This window comes from Rattus norvegicus, chromosome 17 (assembly GCF_036323735.1).
Source record: "Rattus norvegicus strain BN/NHsdMcwi chromosome 17, GRCr8, whole genome shotgun sequence".
NCBI classification, from domain to species: Eukaryota; Metazoa; Chordata; class Mammalia; order Rodentia; family Muridae; genus Rattus; species Rattus norvegicus.
This window is the reverse complement of record NC_086035.1, coordinates 92,256,778-92,283,160: the sequence shown is the minus strand read 5'-3', so window position 1 is coordinate 92,283,160 and position 26,383 is coordinate 92,256,778. Positions and strand designations below refer to the sequence as shown.

Below are 26,383 nucleotides of genomic sequence, written 5' to 3'. Positions count from 1 at the left end.
AGTGCGGGTTCACTGAAAAAACGACATCTGTGTTGAAGACTGCTCAAAGTGCCTGAATAGTACTTGAGCACTAAGCAGGGGATGAATCATCGGTAGCCAAAATTATCTTGTACTATCTTTGGGGTCTTTAAACTTCTTAATACCAACCTTTGTAGCTGACCTAGGATCTTTGTGCCTGTTATATAAAACATTTGAAATGTATTGTTGAACTCAGCCAACCACTGGCTTTTCAGTAATGCGGAAAAGAAGAATATCATCAGCGGGACATTTTCCTGCTGTGCTATAGGCTGCCCACCAAATGTTCTTTGCCCTGTATTTTTGTATTGATTTATGTTCTTTTGTTCTATGGCTATAAGACCTCATGCCAACCTCTTCCCCAATAGAGTCATTAATTCTGGGAAACCCGAATCTGTACTCCTATGCAGTATTCACTCAGAGTTGCCTCAGAATATAGTTCTCCTTGTTTTTGATTTTGGTTTTATTTTGTTCACGGTCAGTATGTACAATGAACTGTTGTCCTATCACCTCCTGGAGGTCATAGGATTAAAAAGGATGAGTAAAGTTTCACCGAGATGACAGCAGGGCTATCCTCAGATATCTTTGAGACCCAACCTTATATTTCTGTAGAGAAAGAGAGATTCTTGCATAAATTCTGGGTCCAGCTATAATACCCTTCGTAGCCCTGTCCAATTATGTTGCATACAATCGGGCACCTGACACAGATTCTTACATAAATCAAACTTTAGTCAGACTTTGAACCTGCTCCTTGGCCGGTGTACTTTGTGTGCACATCTTTGTACACTCCAGCTTTAGCAGTCGCCAAGGCAGTTTAGCATGAACCCACATATACACAATCACCCCCTCCCTATCTTACAAAAATGTTTCTGTCCCCACCCTTGATATCTGTGATGCTTGCCTGCCTTCAGCAGGAAGCTTTCAAGGTCGGGGTTACTAAAATTGACCCATGTTGCTATCAACCATGAGCTCCATATTTCTTGACTATACATCCCCATGTATCTCTCGTGTGTTTAGAAAGCAGGCCAGCTCAGTACCTGGGTCTCTTTTTTTATACTACCCTGGAAAAAATTGGACTTTGTCACTTTAACTTGTGCACAGCTTTGGCTTTCTCTGAGGACTGTTAAGGTTATGTACTTTAATATGCCAATCTCTTCTGAGTGTGGGAACTACAAATTAAATAATAGGATATCTGAGCCTCACTACAGACAGTCTAACTAAACCTAAGAGTGACAGGACGATCCTGCTCTAGGAACTTGACACATTCGTGGCCATCCTTCCTAATCTTCCAGTCACAGCTGTGAGATAACAGAAGCGGGGGGGGGGGAAAGTCAAAGATATACTGACATATTTGGTATACTTTGGCAGTTTTTAAAGTCTCCCCAAATAATACAATCAAAAACTAAATAGTCTGTGGCTTAATCAGGGAGCAGAAGCATAAGGTGGAGAGATTTCAATCAAGGACAGAAAAACCATGGAATCCCCATTTTCACCACCAAAGGATACATATAACTGTTCGAACATGTCTGAGAAAATCCCATAGCATAGGCATGTGAGGAAAGGTAGGATGTGTGTAAATGATTTATAAAGATGCACAACCCCCATGACCCATACTTTGAGCCTTTGATCTTACTCCAAGTTTAGCTCAAACTTTTCTTCCTTAATAAGAGAAGAAAACATCCCTTTCTTTCTACCAATATCCTATGTGTGCCTGGTCCAATTCCTTGCTCTTAGTCACAAAAGCCCGGAAATTCCAGTGGTAGCTTCCAAACTCCATAATCTATCAACAACGTGTGTGCACACTGTGCACTCGAACACACACAGACACAGACACAGACACAGACACACACACACTCACACAGACACACAGACACACACACACACACACACACACACACACACACACACACACACCCCCAGTGAGAACTCCAATCAACCTCGTCTACAGTGAGACTTGCCTATCACTTCTGGTTCACTGTTAGTAAATCGATGTCCACCTTATTTTATTGCCAGATATATTTAAAGTGTCAGCTGATGACCAAATGCAGACGATTCAATTTTTTCTTTAGATTTATTGGTATGAATGTCTTTCCTATAATGCCTGGTGCCTGGAGTGGTCAGAAGAGGGTGACAGATACACTAGAACTGGAGTTATAGAGTTTGCTTATCAATCTCCTGGTGGACCCTGGAAACTCTTGCTCTGCAAGAGGAACCGGTGTGCTAAACTGCAGAGCCCATCTCTCCAGCCGTTAAACACAGATATTTTTATAAATAGCTTCATAGGAAAGTCAGATGTTGTGAGCATCAAAGATCTAGGCTCCCTGCAGAACATGGGGTCAGGCTCTAAACATTTCAGAGATGTGATTGGTTGCCTACTTTCTCATTAAGCTGTCCATGCATGATCTGGCTGTTTTCACAGGGTCTCCTAGCTCAAGATGCTTTCACACTCACTCTGTAGCAGAGGATGACCTGGAATTTCTGATCGACTGCCTCTTGCTGGACCACCATATCTGGTTTAGCTCTTACTTCTTAGAGCAGAAACAAATGCAGGGAAATGAGAGGGGTGCTGGAAATCACTGTGTACAAAGGAACTCAGGAGGTGAGGCTCAGAGATAGAGGGATGATGGAACTTAGGAAATGCCAGCCCTAGCATTCCAGTGTACCCCATAACTCCCAGAGGATGAAAGGAACATCTTCCAGGTTGACCTATATCTTGTTGACACTGTCTAGCCAGATGTTTCTAGAAAGCCCCTTCATTTCCATCTCTACCAAAGCAGACTTGTCACTTGAGCCCAATTTGTGACCACACCAGAGGCCTCATAGGTAGCAATGAATATCCTAGTAAGAACACCAGTGGAAGGGGAAGCTCTGGGTCCTGCTAAGACTGAACCCCCAGTGAACTAGATTGTTGGGGGGAGGGGGACAAGGGGGGAGGATGAGAAGGGGAATACCCATAAAGAAGGGGAGCGGGGAGGGGGATGTTTGCCCGGAAACCGGGAAAGAGAATAAAACTCGAAATGTATATAAGAAATACTCAAGTTAATAAAATAAAAAAGAACTCTCGCTGCTTTTAAGCTAGATCCAAGTCCTCACATGGGGTGTGTCATGACTGCCTGTAGCACTAGCTACACACACAAACACACACCCACCCACACACACACACACACACACACACACACACACACACACCCAGAGAGAGAGAGAGAGAGAGAGAGAGAGAGAGAGAGAGAAAGAGAGAGAGAGAGAGAGAGTAATTCTCTAAGAGATAATGTCAAGGTTGGTTTAGAATTTCGCACAGTTGGTAGAGTCCTTGCCTAGCATGCCAAAAGGCCTGAGTTTGTTCCCAGCATGTACCAATGTGATGTTACATGTCTATAATTCAAGCACTTGCGGGCAGAAGTAGATGATCAGAAATTCAAAGTTATCATTAGCGATAAAGTGAGTGTGAGGTCAGCCTTCGATATATGAGCCCCTGCCTCAAGAAGAAAACAAAATGTCATGCAAGCCAGGTGTGCTCACCCCAATTCATGTGGCCCCAGCATTTTACTCCGTGAGAATTTTTAACTAACATGGGCACAGAATCATCAGAGAGATGAACTGAAAGGTTTCTTCAAGTTAACTCTGACTGTAAATGTAAGATGGCTTCGATCTGGGTTGCCCAAAGAAAGCCAAGGATTATTCTCAGCTACAGGACAAAATCAGTTTATTGAAAGGTAGCTTACAGTCAGTGATGTCTACAGAAGCATAAATACCCTGGAACGTCACAAAGGTGAGACAAGGGAGAAGGAGGTTAATTTATGATAAACTGATTAAATAATTATTGAAAGCTTGGTCATCATGTTTTAAATATCTGATCATTTTTAGTTACATATCACTGCGTGATGTGTGCCCATGAGTATAGGTGTTTGTAGAGACCTTAGGTGTTGGAACCCCTGTAGGTGGAGTTGGTAGACATGGGTGTTGGGAACTGAACATGTCCTCAACAAAAGTAGTATGAGATCTTAACCAATGAGCCATTTCTCCACCCCATCATCATTAATCCTTAAGAACTTTTGGTCCTGGATACCCGTATTAAGGTGAGCTGCTTGGGAATGAGATTGTTTTCCTATTAAAATGTCAAGATCTGCTTAACTATGTTTCCAAAGGCATTTTTCGTTAAGCAAAGTTCCCCCCTGTAAAGGTCTATAATGAGGTCATATATAATATACATTTTATTTGAGTGCAGTAGAGAAGAGTCAAATGAAAGGGAAGGTCCCAAAGCCACACTGGACAGCCATATACACAGAGACAGATTACACCGTCCGGGGGAACCACACATTGCATCATTTTAGCTTTACTTTTCCATACAGTTTTTATGAACTACTTTATTGATGATTCTAACAATTTTCACACAGAAGGTGATAGACTAGAAGTTACAGAATCCATCACTCCTGGAGACAGACTCATAGAAGATGTCTGTATTCACTTGATTTCATTGGGATCCAAAGCATTGATGACCCAAGTATGGACTGCTCCCCCACAGTGGCAATTTATCTTTCAGTATTGATTATTCTTAACTCTCAGAAAATATATCATAAATTTAAATAATTTATGTAAGAAATTATTCAATAATGTTCATAAGAATAGTCTGTTACTAAAGATCATTATAGAAAAATTTAAAAGAACTGTTATCAAACAGCATGTGGATTCTCTAGCAGTACACAGATAGGAAAACATACCAAATCAGGAGCCTAGCATCCAGAAGAAATGACTGGAGAAGTCTTCCTGAACACAGTCATACTGGCATTCTTGGTTACATGGCTTGTAGGCAGATAGAAGAGTGTGTCCATGGATGAGCTTCCAGTTCTCTATACCATTACCACCATTTTTATGCCAGGCAATAAGGATAGTAACCTCTGTTGAACAGCGTTTCTGTTATTAGCTGTTCTCAAGGGCAGACTGTTTTTCCTCATACGATATTCTGCTTGTGCCTTTATGGGCAAAATGTTGTTATTCTTGTGCTGTTTATTTGTTCACCTTTTCCCCTATCTCAGGGCTAATGGGCCAGCCTCTCCCTGCACAAGAACCTTAGAAGGTACTTTCACACCATACATGCTCGGGTTTGAAATAGGGGTGTGGTCTCTCTCCTGCTTCCAGATCCAGTTGGGATAGAAAGAAATGAAATGCCTAGAGATATCAAGCATTTATATCTGGTAACAGACTTAGAACTCTGGTGCTAGAACCAGATTAAGGTAGCATGCCATGTGTCTTTTACTACATAGACATCACATTAGAGTTAATAAAGATTCCATAGACTATCCTAATATAAACATTAGGATAACCCTGTAACCCTGAATGAACTGTGCCCTAGTTTGGTTTCTATTGTTATGATCAAACACGAAACAATACAGCATTTTCAAAAAACGGCACTGGTTCAACTGGGGATCACCACGTAGAAGAGTGCAAATCGATCCATTCTTATCACCCTGTACCAAGCTCAAGTACAGAGGGATCAAGGACCTCCACATAAAACCAGATACACTCAAATTAATAAAAGAAAAAGTGGGGAAGAGCCTCAAACGCATGGGCAGTGGGGAAAATTTCCTGATCGGAATACCAATGGCTTATGCTCTAAGATCGAGAATTGACCAATGGGACCTCATAAAATTGCAAGGCTTCTGTAAGGGAAAGGACACTGTCATTAGGACAAAACAGCAAACAACATGTTTGCAAAAGTTCTTTACCAATCCTATCCAATAGAGGGCTAATATCGAATACATACAAAGAACTAAAGAACTTAGACTCCAGAGATTCAAATAACCCTATTAAAAATGGGGTACAGAGCTTAAAAAATAATTCTCACCTGAGGCATATTGAATGGCTGTGAAGTACCTAAGGAAATGTTCAACAGCCTTAGTCAACAGGGAAATGCTAATTAAAACAACCCTGAGATTCCACCTCATACCAGTTAGAATGGCTAAGATCAAAAACTCAGGTGGCAAAAGTACCCATTGAGGATGCTGAAAAAGAGAAAGACTCCTCCATTGTTGGTGAGATTGCAAGCTGGTACAACCAATCTAAAAATCAGTCTGGAGATTCCTCAGAAAAATGGATATTGTACTACCTGAGGACCCTGCCATACCATTCCTCGACATATACCCAAAAGATGTTCCAACATATAAGAAGGACACATGCTCCACTATGTTCATACCAGTCTTATTTATATAATACCCAGAAGCTGGAAAGAAGCCAGATGTCCTTCATCAGAGAAATGGATACAGATAATCTGGTACATTTACACAATGGAATACAACTCAGCTCTTAAAAACAATGACTACATGAAATGCTTAGGAAAATTGATGGAACTAGAAAATACCATCCTGAGTGAGGTAAACCAGTCACAAAAGAACACACATGGTACCACTCACTGATAAATAGATATTAGCTCATAAGCTCAGGATATGTTACAAACGAGTCACAAACCATATGAAGCTCAAGAAGTGGGAAGATCAAAATGGTGATCTTAATTCCTTCATAAAAGTGAGAGCAAAATACTCATGGGAGGACATACAGGGACATAGAGTGTACCAGGAACTGAAGAAAAGGTCATCCAGAGACTGCCCCACCTGGGAATCCTTCCCATATTCAGCCTCTAAATCCAGTCACTATTGCAGATGACAAGATGTGCTTGCTGACAAGAGACAGATATGGGTGTCTTTGAGACGCTCTGCCAGAGCCTGACTGATACAGATGGGCTAACCTTTGGGTTGAACAATAGGACCCCAATTACGGAGTTAGAGAAAAGACAGAAGTAGGTGAAGCGGCTTGCAACACCTTAGGAAGAACAACAATATCATCCAATGAGACCTCACAGATGAGCTTCCAAGGACTAAACCAGCAACCAATGAGTACACATGGGAGGACCCATGACTCCAGCCACATATGTAGCAGAGGATGGCATTGTCCCCATCAATAGGAAGGGAAGCCCTTGGTCCTGTGAAGGCTTGTTTCCTCAATGTAGGGAAATGCCGGTGTTGAGTTTGGAATGGGTGGGTGGGAGTTGGAGCGTCTTTATAGAATCAGAGGGAGTGGGAGGGGATGGCCGAGGCTGGGAAAGGGAGTAACATTTAAAATGTAAATACATAAAATATCCAAGAAAATATACAGTTGAAAATACCAAATACACATAACAACATGAAGCATTTATGTGTTTGGTTCTGAAGCACTGAATTTGGACAATGGAACTTTGTAATACAAAGAGTAGATGGTTAAATATTCCCACCTACCAGACTTGTTTCTATTTTTATTCTTTTATCCCCTTACTCCATTTAATATTCTTTCTTTGTTTTCATTACTGTTTGGACTATCACATTGTTAATGCTCTTCGCTTTAGCTGTGCGTACAATATTATTCAAGAGGAAAAAGGGTGAACAATCGGGTTGAAAAGTATTCAGTTTACTCACAAATGGTGTGTGGAGTAGACAAAGAAGAGCATGTAGATCTGGATCCTGTAGGTGTGTGGGGTGTGCAGGGCTTGCTGTGATGGGAGAACTGGGTTCTGATGTTGCCAAGTATTAACAGTTTCTGTTGCTTATGTCCTTGTGCTTGAGTGCTGCCATCTGGTTATCTCTGGGTTTAATTGGTCTAGCTGTCTCTTACTGGAGCCTGTCCCTACTGCAAGCCTGTTGACCTGTGAGCCTGTGATTCTGTGATCCTGGATACATCAGAACTTCTTGAGGGTCAAGCTGCTTCTACGTGTGGACTCAGTGGGGTCCTCAAAAATTGTCAAAGCATTAATAAAAATATTAGGAGAATCAAGCCACAACCAGAAACAGCAAGACAAGCTAACATCAGAGACGAACTGATGATGAGAAGTAAGCACAGGAAGACAAACAACAGATTCTAAGACTACTTGGCATCATCAGAGTCCAGTTCTCCCTTCAAAGGAAATATTGGATATCCAAACACACTGGAAAGGCAAGACTTAGATTTTAAATCCCGTTTTTATCATGACGATGGGGGACTTAAGGAAGGTCAGAAATGACTCCCTTAAGGAAATACAGGACAACAACGGTAAACAAGTACAAGCCCTTAAAGAGGAAACACAAAAATTACATAAAGAATTACAGGAAAACACAACCAAGCAGTAGATGGAATTAAACAAAACCATCCATGAGTGAAAAATGTAAATAGAAACAATAAAGAAAGCACAAAGAGAGACAACCCTGGAGAGAGAAGATCTAGGGAAGAGATTAGAAGTCGAAGATGTGAGATTCACCAACAGAATACAAGAAAGAGAAGATAGAATCTCAGAGGCAGAAGATACCATGGAAAACATCAGAAGGACCGTCAAAGACAATGGAAAAAGCAGAAAGTTCTCATTCCAAAACATACAGGAAATCCATGGAAGAATGAGAAGCTCAAACCTTAGGAATATAGGTACATAAGAGAGAGAAGACTCCAAACTTAAAGGGCCAGTAAATATCTTCAACATATTATAGAAGTAAACTTCCCTAACCTAAAGAAAGAGATGCGCATAAACATACAAGAAACATACAGAACTCCAAACAGACTGGAACAGAAAAGAAATTTCTCCTGTCACATAAAAGTCAAAACACCAAATGCAGAAAAAAATGAAAGAAATTTCAAAGAAGTAAGGGGGTAAGGTCAAATAACACATGAAGGCAGACCTATAAGAATTACACTGGTCTACTCACCAGAGATTATGAGAGCCAGAAGGTCCTGGAGAGACGTCATACAGAACATAAGAGATCACAACTGTGAGCCCAGGTTATTATATCCAGCAAAACTCTCAATTAACATAGACAAAGAATCCAAGATATTCCATGACAAATCCAAATTTACAAAATCTCTTTCTACAAATACATCCCTATAAAGGATATTATGTGGAAAAGCCCAACACAAGGAGGGACACCACACCCAAGGAAAAGCAAGAAAGTTAATCTCTTTGCAAGCAAAATAAAGAAGAGAAACACACAAAGATAATACCACCTCTAAATACAAAAATACCAGAAAGCAACAATCACTATTCCTTAATATCTCTCAACAACAATGGACTCAATTCTCCAATAAAAAGATACAGACTGACAGATTGGATACGTAAAGAGTACCCAGCATTTTGCTCCATAGGAAACACATCTAAGAGACAAATATTGACCCTACCCCAGAGTAAAAGACTGGAAAAGGACTTTCCAAGCAAATGGTCCAAGGAAGCCAGTGAGAGTAGCCATTCTAATGTTGAATAAACCAAAAGTCAGTAAAAAAGATAAGAAAGAAAACGTCATATTCATCAAAGGAAAAATCCACCAAGATGAACTCTCAATCCTAAATGTCTATGCTCCAAATGCAAGGGCATATACATTCATAAAAGAAACCTTACTAAAGGTCAAATCACACCTTGTACCTCACACAATAATAGAGCAAGGTTTCAACACCGCTCTCTCATCAATGGACAGACCATGGAAATAGAAATTAAACAGACATAGAGAAATTAACAGAAGTTATGACCCAAATGTACTTAACAGATATTAATAGAACACTTCATCCTAAAACAAAAGGATACACCTACTTCTCATCACCTCATGGTATCTTCTCAAAAATGAACCATATAACCGATCATGGAAACAGAATTTCAGCAGAGATGTAGAGAAACTAACAGAAGTTATGAGACAAATGGATTTAACAGATATTTATAGAATATTCCATCCTAAAACAAAAGGTTATACCTTCTTCTCAGAATCTCCTGGACCCTTTCCCAAAATTAACCATATAATCAGTCACTGAACAGGCCTGAACAGATACAGGAAGATAGAAATAGTCCCATGCATTCCATCATATTCCCACAGACTAAGGCTGATCTGCAATAACAACAATAACGAAAGAACGCCCATATATACATGGAAGTTGAACAACGCTCTACTCACTTATAACTTAGTCAAGGAAAAAATGAAGAAATTAAAAGACTTCTTAGAGTTTAATGAAAATGAAGGTAAAACATATCTTAACTTTGGGGCACAACAAAAGCTGTGTGAAGAAGAAAACTCATAACTGTGAGTGACTGCAAAAAAGAAAAAGACAGGGGAGAGCATACATCAGTTCCTTGACAGCACACATGAAAGCTCTAAAACAAAATGAAGCAAGTGCATCCAAGAGGAGTAGAAGGTAGGAAATAATCAAACTCAGGGCTGAAATCAACCAAGTAGAAAGGAAAAATGTCTATACAAAGAATCAACAAAACCAAGAGCTGGTTCTCTGAGAAAATCAATAAGATAGATAAACTCGTAGAAAGACTAACCAGAGGGCACAGAGAGTGTGTCCAAATTAACAAAATCAGAAATGAAAAGGGAGACATAACAACAGAATCTGAGGAAATTAAAAGGATCATCAGGTCCTACTAAAAAAAAGCCTATATTCAACAAAATTAAAAATCTGGAGGAAATGAATAGTTTTCTAGACAAATATCACGTACCAAAGTTAAACCATGAACAGGTAAACCATCTAAATTACCCCATAACTCCTAAAGAAGTAGAACCAGTGATTAATTGTCTGCAAATCAAAAAGAGCCCACTACAAGATGGGTTTAATGCAGAATTCTATCAGACCTTCATAGAAGACCTCATACCAATATTCCCCAAACTATTCCACAAATTAGAAACAGACAAAACACAACAAATGTCTTCTATGAAGCCACAATTACTTATACCACAGAAAGACCCAACAATGAAAGAGAATTATAGACCAAATTCCCTAATGAATATCAACACAAAAATACTCAATAAAATTCTAGCAACCAGATCCAAGAACACATCAAAATGTTCATCCATCACGAGGAAGTAGACTTCATCCCAGGAATAGAGGGATGGTTCAATAAATGGATATCCAACGACATAATCCACTTTATAAAAATACTCAAAGATAAACACTACATGATCATTTCATTAGATGCTGAGAAAGGAATTGACAAAATTCAACACCCTTGCATAATAAAAGTCCTGAAAAATCAGGAATTCAAGACCCATACCTAAACACAGTGAAAGCAATGTACAGGAAACCACAGCGAACATCAAACTAAATGGAGACAAATGTTAAACAGTCCCACTAAAATCAGGGAATAGACAAAGCTGCGCATTCTCTCGCTATTTAATAATAAATATAGTTTTCAAAGTCTAAGCCAGAATAATCAGACAACAAAAGAATGTCAAAGAGATACAAAGTGGAAAGTAAGAAATCAAAATATCACTATTTGCAGATGTTGTCATAGTATACTTAAGGGATGACAAGAGTTCCACCAGAAAACTACTAAGCCTGATAATGAGCAAAGTGGCTGTGTATAAAATTTACTCAAAGATATCAGTAGCCATTTTCTACTCAAAGGTTAAACAGGCTGAGAAAGAAATTAGGGAATGATACCCTTCATATTACTCCCAAATAATACATAATACCATGGTATGACTTTAACCAAGACAGTGAAAGATCTGTATGACAAGAACTTCCAGTCTCTGAAGAAAGAAATTGAAGAAGATGTCAGAAGATGGAAAGACCTATCATGCTCATGGATTGGCAGAATTAATATGGTAAAAATGGCCATTTTGTCAAACGCAATATACAGATTCAATATACTCTCCAAAATACCAACTGAATTCTTCATAGAGACAGTATGAGCAATTTGCATTTTTGTTTGGAATAACAACAACAACAAACAAAACAAAACAAAACAAAACAAAGAAACAAAAAGGAACGAAGGTAGTTAAAAGGACTCTCAACAATAAAAGAAAAGACCTTCTGGTGGAATCTCCATCACTGACTTCAGCAGTATTACACAGCAGTAGTTATGAAAACTGCATGTTAGTTGTACAGAGACAGACAGATAGATCAGTGGAATTTAATTGAAAACCCAAAAATGAACCCACACACCTATGGTCACTTGATCTTTGACAAAGGAGCTAAAGCCATTCAATGGAAAAAAGATAGCATTTTCAAGAAATGGTGCTATTTCAACTTGATGTCAGTATGTAGAAGAATGCAAATAGATTCATTCTTATCACCCTGTACAAAGCTTAAGTCCAAGTGGATCAAGGACCTCCTCATCAAACCAGATACACTCAAACCAATAGAAAAAAAGTGGGGAAGAGTCTGAAACACATGGGCACTGGGGAAATTTTCCTGACTAGATCACCAATGGCTTATGCTCTAAGATCAAGAATCTACAAATGGGACCTCATAAAACTACAAAGCTTCTGTAAGGCAAAGGACTTTATCATTAGGACAAAAAGGCAACCAACAGATTGGGAAAAGATCTTTACCAATCCTACAACTGAAAGAGGGCTAATATAAAAATATACAAAGAATTCAAGAAGTTAGACTCCAGTGAGTCAGAGAACCCATGAAAAAATGGGGTACAGTGTTAAACAAAGAATTCTCAGCTCGGGAATATTGAATGTCGGAAAAGCACCTAAAGAAATGTTCAACATACATCTGTAGTCATCCAGGGAATGCAAATTGAAACAACCTTGAGATTCCACCTCACACCAGTCAGAATGACTAAGAAAAAAAACTCAGGTGACAGCAGATGCTGGCAAGGATGAGGAGAAAGAGGAACACTCCTGCATTGATGGTGGGATTTTAAACTGGTACAACCTCTCTGGAAATCCCTGGGTAGGTTCTTCAGAAAATTGAAAATTGGACTCTCTGAGGTTCCTGCTATATTTCTCTTGGCCATATTCCCAAAAGATGTTCCAACATAAAACAAAAACCCCAAAAGAACAACAATTCCAACCAACCAGAGCTCCTAGGGAGTAATCCACTACCCACAGAGTACACATAGACTGACCCATGGCTCTAGCTGCATATGTAGCCAAGCATGGCCTTGTTGGGTACCACTGGGAGGAGAAACCCTTTGTGCTGCCATGTCTGGACCTCCCACTGCAGTGGAATTTCAGGGCAGGGAGACAGGAAAGGTAGATATTTGGGGAGGGGAACAAGCTTATAGAAGAAGGGGGAGGGCAAATGGGATGGGGGATTATGAATATGATATCAGGAAAGAGAATAACATTTGAAATCTAAGTACAATTAAAAAAATAGAAAAGAAAAGAAAAATAAAGAAAAATTATCCAGTAAAAATAAAATAAAATAAAATAAAAAAAATATAAAAAGAGCAAACTACAAAAATACAGTTACATACAATCAGCCTTAAGGGAACTAGCTCGGTGTATATGGGTGTTTGCTGGGCAAATATAGACATGAGTTTAAATCTCCATAAAAATCACATCTGACTACATATGTGCCTCTAAACTAAGCCTTGAGAGCAGCAGACAAAATATTGGTGCTGGCATGCCAACCTAGCTTCAAGTTCAGACACCATCTCAAAGGACTAAGCAGGACAATGATAGAGCAGGACACCTGAACTCCTCCTCTAGACTGTGCATGCGAACAAATGCTCACAACTAGGTGTACACACACACACACACACACACACACACACACACACACACGCATAAAATATTCTTTGAAGAGTATTGAAGACAATGTTAACATAACTAAGGTAAAGAGAGGAGCCAATAAAACACCCGGTGTAGTCTCAGAGTGTCTCCTCAACACATCACATTGCAAAGACATCATGTCTGGATTCAGCCTCCTTTACCAAACTCACTCCAGAGAGCTGCTGCAATCCTCCAGCCACATGAGGATGCAACAAAAGGCACAGCCCACAAGTTAATGTCCTGGCTGACTGGCCTGTGGCATTTTGTTGTAACCCATGAGTCTCATGCAACAACCCCAAAGCCACACTGTCAGGCTCTCTCACTGAAGCTCAGGCTTGCTGGCAGCTCCTGCTGAGACTAGTTTTCTGTTCTTTGATATTTCATGAGTGATACTCTAATTCATGCTCGTCTATAGCACACACAGAGGCTGCATGCAAAACTCCTACATTAGGTTGACCTCCTGAGCTGTTCAATAAGTTGCAAAATAGTGTTATGACTGAACATCTCACAATCCTCTGAGTTTCCCTCAGATGATGATGTGAGTTTGGTAAGCTCAAACATATGATTTCCTTGTTCTTTTACCAATAAAATGAATTATAGTTATATCAGATGTCTTTATAATATGTACCCCAAACCAAAAGTATACAGAAGAGACAAATCCCCACGTTTTACATAAATAACAATGCAGATGCTTCTGAAAAGCCTGACTTTTAAGTAAGGACACCTTTACTATTGGTGACATTTTTTTTCAATTTTTGTGTTTATTAACTTGAGTATTTCTTATTTACATTTCGAGTGTTATTCCCTTTCCCGGTTTCCAGGCCAACAATCCCCTAACCCCTCTTCCTCCTCCCCTTCTTTATGGTTGTTCCCCTCCCCATCCTCCCCCCTTTGCCGCCTCCCCCCAACAATCACGTTCACTGTGGGTTCAGTCTTAGCAGGATATTGGTGAATTTTGAAAATGTTTTGAAAAGAAATATTTGAATATAACAAAAGATTCTTAATTTTTGTTTTCTACTATATTTCAAAATCACCATATTACTTTAACTTTTATACTCTATCTTATTAAATATGATTGAATAAATTTTTTTCATACTTTGTCCTTTTCATTGGAAGTTTTCTTTGAAGACCTACAAAAATATAATATACTTTCTGATGAATATTAAATTTGTAAAATAAAACAGAAAAATGTTTATTTCTCCTATTCATAAAATTTACCAGCTATTAGAAATAAAATAATTTTCTACAAAAGAAATATGCGGTAGACAAGAAGGGGAACATTTATATACAATGAATACCATGACTGCAATCATAAAAAGATTGAAATTAAGACTGGAACACAGCTCAGGTTGACAGAAGGCACTGCTTGTGCACAGGAGTTGAGTTCAGTGGACAGAAGCCATGCTGTGTGTCTCACAACCAACTCTAACTCCAGATCTACAAACACGTAAAACCTGTGGCTTCCACCACCAACTCTAGTCATGTCTGCATACAACTACAAGCACAGACATGTACATGTTATTTAAAATAATGATGATAATATTAACATTTTTAAAAACAATATATTTTGTTCAAATATTAAAGGCATTAAGACAAGGGAAAATGTCCTTCCTCATTTGTTTGATACAAGCAAATACACTAACATCTCCATTGTCATTTCCAGTAAGAACTTGGAATGAGGTAGACACAAACTGTACCAGGATTTTAAATCCAGAAGTGTTCAAAACACAATACAGAGCTAAGATCACAAAAGGGGTCAAAGGAGCTCCACTGGCCCAAACCTGCTCAGGGAAGACATGAGCAGTTGCTTTAGCCTGGAAATGTACACTAAATCTTCATTTATGTCTTCACAGTTTTGGTTGGTGTTTGGTTGAGAACTTTTGCTCTATTTATCAAATCTTGGCGAAGAAAATCTTGTTTTGTTTAACAAACCATGTGTGCCTCTGACTTCGGGGTTGAGGATTCTAAGATGACTATTGATCAGTTATTTTCTCTATCATTTAGAAACTATCAATCCTAGCTTTCTGTCTGGTGAGAAACTGGATGAAGACTCTATGGGAAAAACATGGGAAAGTCTCACCCCTAGGGATGGTAGTCACACTGCAGTTTGGTCAAAGTATGCCAGGGTCAGTGAGAAGTTAACATTTTGTTCTTATGTGAGTCCAAGAAAATGATCTACTTTTCTCAAGTGCAGATGGGATAGCTTCCACAAACCAACAGTTGTTACAGAATGTTAGGGTCTAAGTGAAAAATGAACCATGTTATCCATTGACTAATATATGAATGTTTCTGTGTGCCCTTTAGCTTGTGTCATATTAAATGCAAGCTGGAGTAATTTGAGAAAAAACTGAATTGAGTTTAGGTAAGGTCATGGAACCTTTTAATTGATTGATGACATTGGGTATAAGGTCATGGCTCCACATAAGTACGTAACTGTATAATATTACAAACAATAAAGCAAACTAATACACTGTCCATAAGCCAGTGTTGGATATCAGTTGTGAATCGCTTATTATAATTCATATGATACCACTCATTATTTTTAAAGTAGAAAGAGGCTTTATTGGGGTTTGGATATGTACTATCAAGAGAGGATCCTGTGCTTGAACATTGGTCTCTGGCATGTGACCCTGTTTTCTGAGGTTGTAGAAAATCTGAAAAACATAACCTAGCAGAAAGAAGTAGGTCATAGGAGATATAGGGACTGCTAACTGGGTGTAACCATCTTCCTCAAGTCTCTACTGCCTCACTGACCTTAATTCTTTCCTGTCTGGAGGACAGAAAATAAAGAAAACAAGTGGACTGTGCCCAACCCTCATTGGTCCATTTCAGCTCTGACTTCAAAAGGAACCATTGTGAGGTCATTTACTTCCTTAGTTACTGAAAACACATCCTGTCTGTACAGGGCTTTAGCTGTTGGTTGGTGGCTGGGTTAGTTGGTTGGTTTGGTTGGTTTGGTTGGCTGGTTGATTGGATGGTTGGTTGGTTGGTTGGTTGGTTGGACAGCAATTGCATTTATTCAGTTAGCCACTGAACTTGGACATTCACGAATTGTTGAATCTGAACACAGTGAGTTTTCCTCTATATTCCTATGTCTCACTTTAGACTTGTTTGTTTTCTGTATTTAAACTAAGTCTCTCTTCCTGTATATTTTTGTTTGAATATTGAATAGGAGAATTTTTCTTTGTTGATTTGATTTATCATCCGATTTTGCATTGTCATATTTTACATGTATTTATTCCATGAACTAATTTTGAACAATAGTTTATGATAACAAAACAGCACGAACAATCTCCTAATGGCATTTCCAGACATGTACATAAAGAACTTTGACCATATTCCCATGATCACACTTTCCCTGGCTAGTCCCTTTCAGGTTCCTCAGTTTTTCCCTTTTAGTTTGTTCCCTTTCTTTCCAAGTACTGGCCCAATTGTTCAAGTTCTCCTATTCAGAGGACTGGTAGGCTACATTGGGTGGTCTATTAAGAAAAGGCACCAACAGGTCTCTGTGATTTAGCAGGAAGGCTCCCCCTAGCGGGTTAACTTGGGATCTTCCTTGCAGTGCAAACTCATGACCCTATGCAAGCTACAAGGCAATGCTTAGATCCTAATTTTTTGACGATAACTATGAAAGTAGGTAGCTGAATAGAATTCAAGGACAGAATAGATGTAAGTCTAAGAAGATCCAGTTTTATACTGCCAAGAAGAACTTTCCAAAGTGAGACATATGATACTATGACCCTTCATTTACCTGGGTCATTCTGTTGGCAGCTGTCATTCCATTGAATTGCTATCTTCTATCTTCAGGAGAACAAATGTGACTCTGAAGCTAGTGTGGTACCAGGCACAGGAGGTCGGGCCAATAATGAACTTGAAGCAAAGGAACAAGCATGGGCCTTTGAGTCTTGCTGGCAAAACAGCTTAAAGTACACGTCCAGGAAAAAAAGTGCCTAGTGCTGGAATGGTCTGCCCAGCATTCCACTGGACTCAGTCAAACAACATTTAGAGAAAGAGAGGGAATTTTATATTGACAATGTGCCTCTCCAAATTTCCAAACCTAGGCTTGAATAAAACTACTTCCACCATTCCTATAGTTTTTATCTGCTAGTGGAATGGGAGTGCAGAACAGACCTTCATAGTCAAGCAACAAAGAGCCTTTCAGGATCCTTTTTGCTTTGCATGACATTGCTGAGGAAGGAGGGTTGTATTCCCTGGGACATTCAAAAATCTAACATCTGATTAGTGACCTAACAAGTAGGACTTTGAAGCCCATGGCTGGACCATACCTGTACCTCTGTTTCATTGTTTGAAGGTTTAGCTTCTTAGCATTGCTAGGAAATGCTTTGTGTGCAATGTGTACACATGTGGTGTTTCTATATGACTATAAACATTTCAAGAGGGAATGTCCTTCCTTGACCTCTGCTAAACTGCAGTCCATTTCCTTTGGCATCTGTCATGGAGTTGGTTCTTAGTGAGTCCTGTCAGATTCCTTTAATGTGTAAAACTGATGATTTGTGGTGAGAGGGGATAGCAGCATACATTCAAACACATGCAAATGGCTCACAAAAGCCCTTGCACCTCTGTCATTAATGTCATAATCTCATGTGTAAGCCCAATGGGTCTAAAGTTACTTTCTAGAGCTTTGGGAACATAGATCAAGCAAAAATACATAGCAGCCACTTCTTTCTTTCATTTCGCATGTTTGTTTTTGTTCCATGAGACAGAAGCTCCTGGAGCACAGGCTGGAATCATCATTTCCGAGTAGCCAAAGATTACTTGAAGTGATGATCTTCCTCCTCCACTTTAACAAATTTTATAATTAACATGGGCTCATCTTTATGAGACTATCCTGACTTTAACTTTGTCCTATGTCTGTCAGAGGTCCCTGAGGAACTCTCATCACTCTGGGTCCAGGTAGCTTACCCAAGTCTAGATTTTTCTTATCTGACTGTTTTGTGCCAATTCCTACTTCAACTTTCAACCCCAATTCAACAGCAGTAAGATGTGGATACACAGGAAACTGCTACAGGGCACAACATGTCACCTTCACCAAAGATACACTGATCTCATACTTTTTCTTGACCCTCTGGGAATACATACACAGGGCCAGTTAGAATTAGAAAGCAGCCTTGGTACATAATTAATTTGTTGGGTACTTGTCCTTGCCTTGCTAACATCCTGATGCACAAGTAATCAACTTCTGTTGTTTTGAAGGTCAAACAGAAGGCATTTTGTTTGAGAGCAGAAGGACCCAGAGTTCCAGAACAAGGCACCATCTACTACATCAGTTGTTTATAGATTCCTGGCTTAGGGGTGTTTACTTGATCATTTGGAACATATCAGCTCACTGTTTCTAGATCTTGAGCTTTGGTCAGAAGTCTCAAGCCTGAGGGCAGGCAATATGGGATTAATGGTGTCATATTCCTCTCAGCCCCCAAAATGGTAGTCTCATGCCCAGGGGTGCAATAAATAATAGCATTTTGTCACAACAATCAAGGTAGTCAGGACTTACAATCCTTTAGCAACCACTTGTCGGAGTTCAAAAAGTAAATAGAATACATTGAATATGGACATGAATTATTACAAACTTATGAAGTCTGGGGTCCATGTGAAAAGCAAGACAATGTCCATCATCTTGCCATTGAATATCAGAATCCATTAAAAACTGGAGTGCCAAAGCTCTGGCGTCCATTGTCATTCTCAGGATTCCTTGTTTGATTATTAATGACAAAAGTGTCCTTGTTAAAGATGGAGTGTTAAGTGTTTGAACATTGTTCCCATTAGGTGGTGCAATTTGGGGTTAATTATGGTCCTTGGGCAGGGGTACAAGTAGGAAGAAATGCGTCACTGGGTAACACTGGGGACAGACCCTTGAGTCAAACCTGCCCTCTAGTGCTCTAATGACCAAGACTAGCCTTCCTGTCTATGGAGACAGAAGCAGAGGAGAAGGAATGGACCGTGCCTAGCCACAGTGTTGGCTGCTCTTTGCTCTAACCTCCCAAGGAACCCTGTGACAATGGATAGACACCTGTCTACTTACAGCTCTGATTGAGGCTGCATTCTGTCCTTACAGGTACAGAAGCTGTTGCTTGGCTGGAAAGAAATTAGAGTTTGAGGACACAGAAATTATACTTGGACATTCAGGAGCTGTTGGACCCTGACATAGTGAGTTTCTCCAACTTTGGACACTTCAACTTGCTCTTTTTGACTTTGGTTTCTGTATTTGCTGGCTTGAGTTATGCATTTACATTTCCATGTTTTTTATTATCTTTTATTTCACGTTTTATTATATTATGTTTGCTATGTTAGAGTATTATATTTTTTCACTTCATATGTATGACAGATTTGCATCCTCATATGCCTTGAGTACCATATCCCAGATGCTTTCTGTGGAGATCAGAAGAGGGAGTCAGGTTTTCTGGGTCTGGAGTTACAGGTGGTTGTGAGTCTCTCACACCATCCCTATGATTGATACAATAACATATTCACATAGCATAACTCAGTTGTGTAAGAAAATAAAATCTCTCTATACCTGTCTATAGTTCCACTTCCCCGAAATCTGATTCCTTTGCTAACCTGACAGCTCATACTAATAAAATTATATAGAAAGACTTGTATCACTATTTTAAGTGGTGTATACCACCTGTGAGTGTGCTGTATAGGTGTGCTTAGAGTCGAGAGGTGTAGTAACCCCTGGAGCTGGAGTTAGGGTAGCTGTGGGCACCTGTGTTCTGAGAACCACCTACAGGTCCTCTGCCTGAGTAGCCAAATTTGGGAACTCCAGACGCAGATCACCATCCTGCACAGTATAGGTTTTCGGGGATCTGTTCTCTTTACACCTTCTCTTGAAGCTGATATTCTAGATGCCTCTACTCAAAGAGAATGCTGAGATCAGGAGAGAGGATGGTGAGCTTTTCCAATTTAGTGGCTTTTAGTGTCTAGGATTCTCTCAGTTTGCAGTTGGTCCCTGACAACCGCCTCTATGTCATATTTTGCATCTGCTCCTTTGCAGTAGGTCCTTGTCCTTCCCTTCCCAATATGTAAAGTACATGTCTAGATTGTCTGATGTTTTTCTGAGCTTTTTTTCTCATCTCTTTAATGTAGGAATTTGAGCGTATCAACATGTTCTGGGGCCTGTTTTTAAATGTCTGTTTTATTTCTCATTGCAAGTTTGCTTCTAGCCATATAAAGGAGGGCCTGATCAGGGAGCAGGACCCAGAGAGCCGAGACTCTATCGAGAACTTTACCACTGACTATAAGATCATAAGAACCCTGGGAAGGGGACGATTTTCAGTCGTAAAAATGGCCTACCACATCCCAACCCTCACCTGTGTAGCTATAAAAGTTCTCAAGAACACCGAGAAGTGCTCCTCAGTGATGAGCAGGGAAGTTGACATTCTAAAGTCCCTGGGCCATCCTCATATCATCAAGGTGGTCGAAGTGGTCCAGACAAGAGAGGCCACCCACCTGGTCATGGAGCATGCCTCTCAGGGAGACCTACTGGACCGAATCCGGGAATGTGGATATTTAAAATCGTGGGAGGCCCGAAGAATGTTTAGACAGATATTAGAGGCAGTACAATTCTGCCATGACAATAATATTGTCCACCGAGACATAAAGGCCAACAACATTTTGATAGACGGAAGGTCGAATGCCAAGCTTTGTGATTTTGGCCTAGCTGCTAAAACACTTCCTGGGCAGAAGCTGATTGATTTCTGTGGCACGCTGCCATACTGTGCGCCAGAATTCTTTGAAGCTGAGGAATATGAGGGCCGCCCATTTGACGTATGGAGTGTAGGTGTCCTCCTCTTCTTCATGGTGACTGGGCACTTGCCTTTCCTAGGCAAGTCATTTGCAGAGGTGAGGAGACAAATCAGTTCAGCCAATTTCAGCATTCCGCCTCACGTTGCCAACGATATTTTCAATGTTATAGTGGAAATGCTGATGATAAATCCCAGCAGGAGGCCCAGCATCCAGCAAATTATGATGCGCCCCATGATCAAAGACAGCCAGGCACACTCACCACCGACATCCATACAGACGTTCACAGGAACACCAAGCCCTAGCACCATCAAAGCCACGAGAGTCATGAGGCATACACCTGAGAAAAGCACAGAGTCTCTGATAGACCCAAATATCAACGAGGTGCTGGCAACATACTTGATTCAACAGCACAAGCCACTCAGGAAAGTCTGCACACACCACCAAGTGGAGCCAGGTCTAGAAGATCTTCACTCCTTCCCTCGTTTTCTTAAGAGAAAGGGACCTCTTCTCTCCTCCTTCACCTTGTCCTCACATTCATCCAATATTCGGGAGAAGGAGGATAGGAAGAATTCCAGGAAGGTTGTCAGAAGGCATGCTGTAGGCTACCAGCAAACAAGGACCAACACCGTCCAGCTCGATCTCCTGGACTGTCCTATAGCTGAAGAATTCAGGGATAACAGGCTGCAAATAAGGAAGACATTCTCAGACTCCAAGACTGTGTTGTCTTGTAGTCTAACTGAACATATCCAGTCACCACGACTTCAATACACCTATTCCACTACAGCAGACAGGAATGTGTCCTCCTTCATACCGCCACATGATTTCTGTGCATCACTGCAGACACCTAAGGGGATAAGCCTTGCAGGCTGCTCTGGAGATACCTGGCAGAGAGAGACACTCGTGGACAAAAACACCTTCATCAAGGAAGAGGCCATGGTTCATGAAGATACCGTCACTAGTGGCCAGCCACAAGTTCCTTGCCCAGCTTCCCGTCGGGGATGGCGTCACCACTGGAAGGGGTTTAAAAAGACAATTAGTAGAAGCCTTCGAAACCTGTGCTGCTGTCTGCCACCACCATCAGAAAATCAAGTCTCCTGCAATAACTTGGCTCTCAGGAAGAGAGGAGAACATTGTGTCACCCACAGAACCAGGTGGGTGCATGTCCTCATTCATTTCATCCATATTCCCTCCTGTCCTTTGTGACAAATGAGGATGGTCCTTGAGGCACACAGAAACTTGACAAACTGTAACTTCAGAAAGATTAAGTCCATAGAAACCCCTGAAGGGTGATCTGATGCTTTGTGAGTCATAAGGGGAATCAGAGACACTGATTAAAGCAGGACGAGAGGGAGGTGGGGGCATGCCCAAATGGGGCAGAGAGTCCTAAGACAACCAGTGGGGTGCTATGACTCTTTATGGAAAGCACAGGAAGTTCTCTGTTTTTCAGACACCAAGAGCCTCTTTTCTGTCTTTTTCTTTTCAAGTCCTGAAGAACAGCAGCCTCAGCTCCCTGGCTTTTAAGCCAGTGGTGGGGGTTGGCCTGGCTGAAAATTATACAGTCTCAGAGGAGCCAGGCCAGACGTCCAGGTGCCTGTGTGCTTGCAGGCCCCTTCTCCAGAGGAAGAGCTGTCCACACCACAGCAAGGTCTCTCCAGGTAAAGCCCCAGGCAGGAAGGCCTGCCTTTTCACTGTGTCTTGCTCAGAAGGGAGGGATGAAGTAGAACAGTGCCCTAAAAGTGTCAGTGGATCAGTAGCCCTCTGCCCTTTCTTCTAGCAGAGGTAAACATCAGAGATTGTTCTGTGGGACTGTACTCTTCTTTGCTTCCTGTTTCTTGCAGAGAACATGGTCTTCATCATGAAGTAGACTTCTCAGAAAAGTCTCCCTAGTCAGCCCATCAGACCTGAGCTAAAATGGGTTCCCAGGTGGAATATGAGACCTCTATGTCTCCTCTGAAGGGAATTCTCCTGTCAAACTTTGACCAGACCCTCACCCATCCCCACTGCCCTGCAAATGATATCACAGTTTATATTGCTTAAGTCCTCAGACCCAACTCAGGGTAAAGCTTACAAAACCCATATTGTGGAGTGACTCCCAAGGCAGCTGTGCCCTCTCTCTCACCAGTTCTGCCCTGTAATTACTCACCTCTCTATGTTTGCTCCCTCAAGGCCAACTTTCAAATGTCTAACTGGATTCCTACCTGTGTCACAGCCTCCTCGAAGGAGGAGGGACAGGTGTTATGAGCAGAGTCAAAAGAATAACTTAATGATGGAGCAGCAAATTGGTGTGGCCCTAGCTCATGACAGCTTCCGGCCTCCACTGGAGTATGCATTCCACTGGATAAATCTACCCAGGCTGCTTCCATTAACCTGAGAATTTGCACACTGCTTTTTTATGCCCAGTTAAACAGCCTTGCAATTCCTTTGTGAGACCTTCTGGGAAACTTTCCCTGTCCCTCCTACTGTTACATTTGTTAAGATGTCATCTCCTGTGTTCTTTTTAACTAGACTGTATCAACATCTTCCACAGCATGAGGTGTACAGAATACCATATGACTGACGTGGAGGGTCCCTCTGACCCAGTGTCTCTCTTAATTTGTTCAAAGGACATCAAGGATCCTGGCATAGTAATCCTGCAGTGATATGTGCTGAGTTTAACAGCATGTCCCTATAGTACTCCACCATTGTGATCACATACATATTTCTCATGTGCTTTATCCCCTGAGCTACAGGAAATTCTCTTACGACAGACAATCGTTTCCTGTCTAATTTGAGTGGGAAAGCATATCATATTCCACTCTGGAGCAAGAAGAGCACTATATGAACTCGTGTATCTGAACCCACAATGCACAAGTTTGGGAAAGTTCATTAAAGGGGTTCTTTGCTGGCCTCTAGCACTGAACCAGGTTAGCTACTCAGACAAAACCAAGGAAAGCCTCTCACAGACACTGGCTAGCCTAGGTTTTAAGAGTTGGCCTCACACCCTGATGATTCCTTGTCATCCATACCCTGATATGTAGAAGCCCTGGAGTCTATATCTCTGTCAGTGGGTCTGTCTTTACTTTTACATGAACTACTTCCATGCAGGTGGGTCTCAATGGATGTTTCTTATACTGGACTCCTAGAGAGCCATGTACCCCTCAGGATGGCCTTAAGTGGAAAACACAAAATAGAAACATCAAGTATAAAATCCCAATTGATGGAAATAGATTCACAAAATTAAAAACCAACAGATGAAAAACACTAACCACTCCAATAAAAATCCTTAATATATCACTCTTAATTCTAACAGACTCACAGGTGTATGCTAAGGGAACATATTCCATGTACAATAGACAGAAGAAATTGGTTCTTATTTTCTGATATGTTTATGTAAATTAAGCATACTTTCATTTTCTTCTGACATTTGTTTTGTTTTTTTTTCTTCCTATTTTGGAATAGTGTTGCTATGCTGTTTTAGTGTTCACACAGTCAAACCTAAAATTCAGAGAGAATACCACTCGGGATAGAATGAAAGCCCAGGCTACCTTTGTCTTCCTCTTGATCTTGCTGCCTCTGTTCCTCCTTTAGTGTAATGCTATGCTGTGAACATTTCTGTTTTCATCAAGGTCTCTTAAATCCCAACAGGCCACCTTGTAGCTAAAGATTACCTTGAGCACGATCCTCTTCTTCCTGTCTCTAATTCTGCAATGTAGAAGTTTCAGTTCTGAGCCACTCTACCCTGTCAAGTAACACAACTTCAAGGCCAGTATAGGCAAGAGGAAGTACCAGGCTGAGTGCAATCCTGTCAGAAAAAGGACATTCTAAATATTTTTACCTGGCAGATCTGGTCTCTGCATCTGAGGAGATGGATGTTGGGTAAAGTGTCACAGTGCAACAAAAGGACTCTGGAAATCAGACAAGGAAGAATCATGGTGTCATCTTAGGCCTTGAGCTTAACAGAGGCAGGTGTGGCAGATTGATGAGCTGAGATTACTGACATATTACTCTGTCTCAATATTGAGGTAAAAAAAGCATTTGATGATTATTCCTGGCCTTCAGGTATGAGGACAAACAGACAGACACCAACACACAAACACACACACACACACACACAGAGAGAGAGAGAGAGAGAGAGAGAGAGACAGAGACAGAGAGAGAGACAGAGAGAGACAGAGAGAGACAGAAAGAGAAAGGGAGAGAAACGGAGAGAGAGAGAGAGAGAGAGAAAGGGAGAGAGAGAGACAGAGAGGGAGAGACAGAGAGACAGAGAGAGACAGAGAGAGAAAGGGAGAGAGAGAGAGGCTTAACTCTGAGGTAATATATGTATCATGCACACATTAACTCTTTATAGATCTATCTAGACTTTTCCAACTATGGACTGTCTAAATTTTATAGTCATGTCTGTCTATTTCTTGGCCAGTGAACATAAACCTATGTCCCGTGGCAAAAAACCTACTCGGGTTTTCTACTGAATATTTTTTCTTTCTCTTGTTTAACTCCAGTATTCTTTATGCAGTCCAGGCAGCCAAGGACTTTTGATCCTGCTGGACAACGGACTGGACACAATGAGTGGCCTGATGAGTGGACCGTTGGACCATTTGGGACTCACCTGGACTAAAATCCATGTATAACAAAAGGGTCTCCAACATCCTGCTCCTTCCACTAGGAGGGCAGGTGAAAGGAAGATGCTCCGAGATATAGATTTCTTGGGGCTTATTTTTTTTTCTGTGTGTTTTCTTTTGAAGATTGTAAGGTTTGCTTTTTATTCCTCTAATTTGTATATAATTTTGTTCATACATATGTATTTATCTAATATTTTAATGTTTTAATTGAAACAGTGACATCACCTCCCTCTTTTGTACCTCCTCTCCAAACTCTCCCAGCTATCCTATCAAACTTTTCTCATGCCTTCACTCTTAAGTTGATGGACTTCTTTACGTGATTAAATTTGTTATATATTTTTACTTATCTTGTGTATCCAGAAATAAATATAAATATACCTGCAGAGCCTATATTTGTTGCGTGTGTATATATTTGTTCAGACTGACTACTCTGTATTTGACAACATGGTACTTTGTATTTTTACCTTTTGATATTTTCTCTTCCCCATCTTAAAATTCTTTTTCTGGCTAATGGTTTCTTGCCAT

The 26,383-nt window shown here is 40.6% G+C and overlaps 1 protein-coding gene across 1 annotated transcript in view; it reads left to right on the top strand.

The window, feature by feature from the left end:
* The window catches only part of LOC134478913 (sperm motility kinase X-like), a 76,740-nt gene that overhangs the window by 20,656 nt on the left and 29,701 nt on the right, over window positions 1–26,383 (top strand). The window contains exons 4-5 of the mRNA XM_063276850.1: window positions 17,301–17,346; window positions 20,598–21,287. Of these exons, the coding sequence (XP_063132920.1) occupies window positions 17,301–17,346; window positions 20,598–21,287 (736 nt within the window). The remainder of the gene's footprint in view (window positions 1–17,300; window positions 17,347–20,597; window positions 21,288–26,383) is intronic.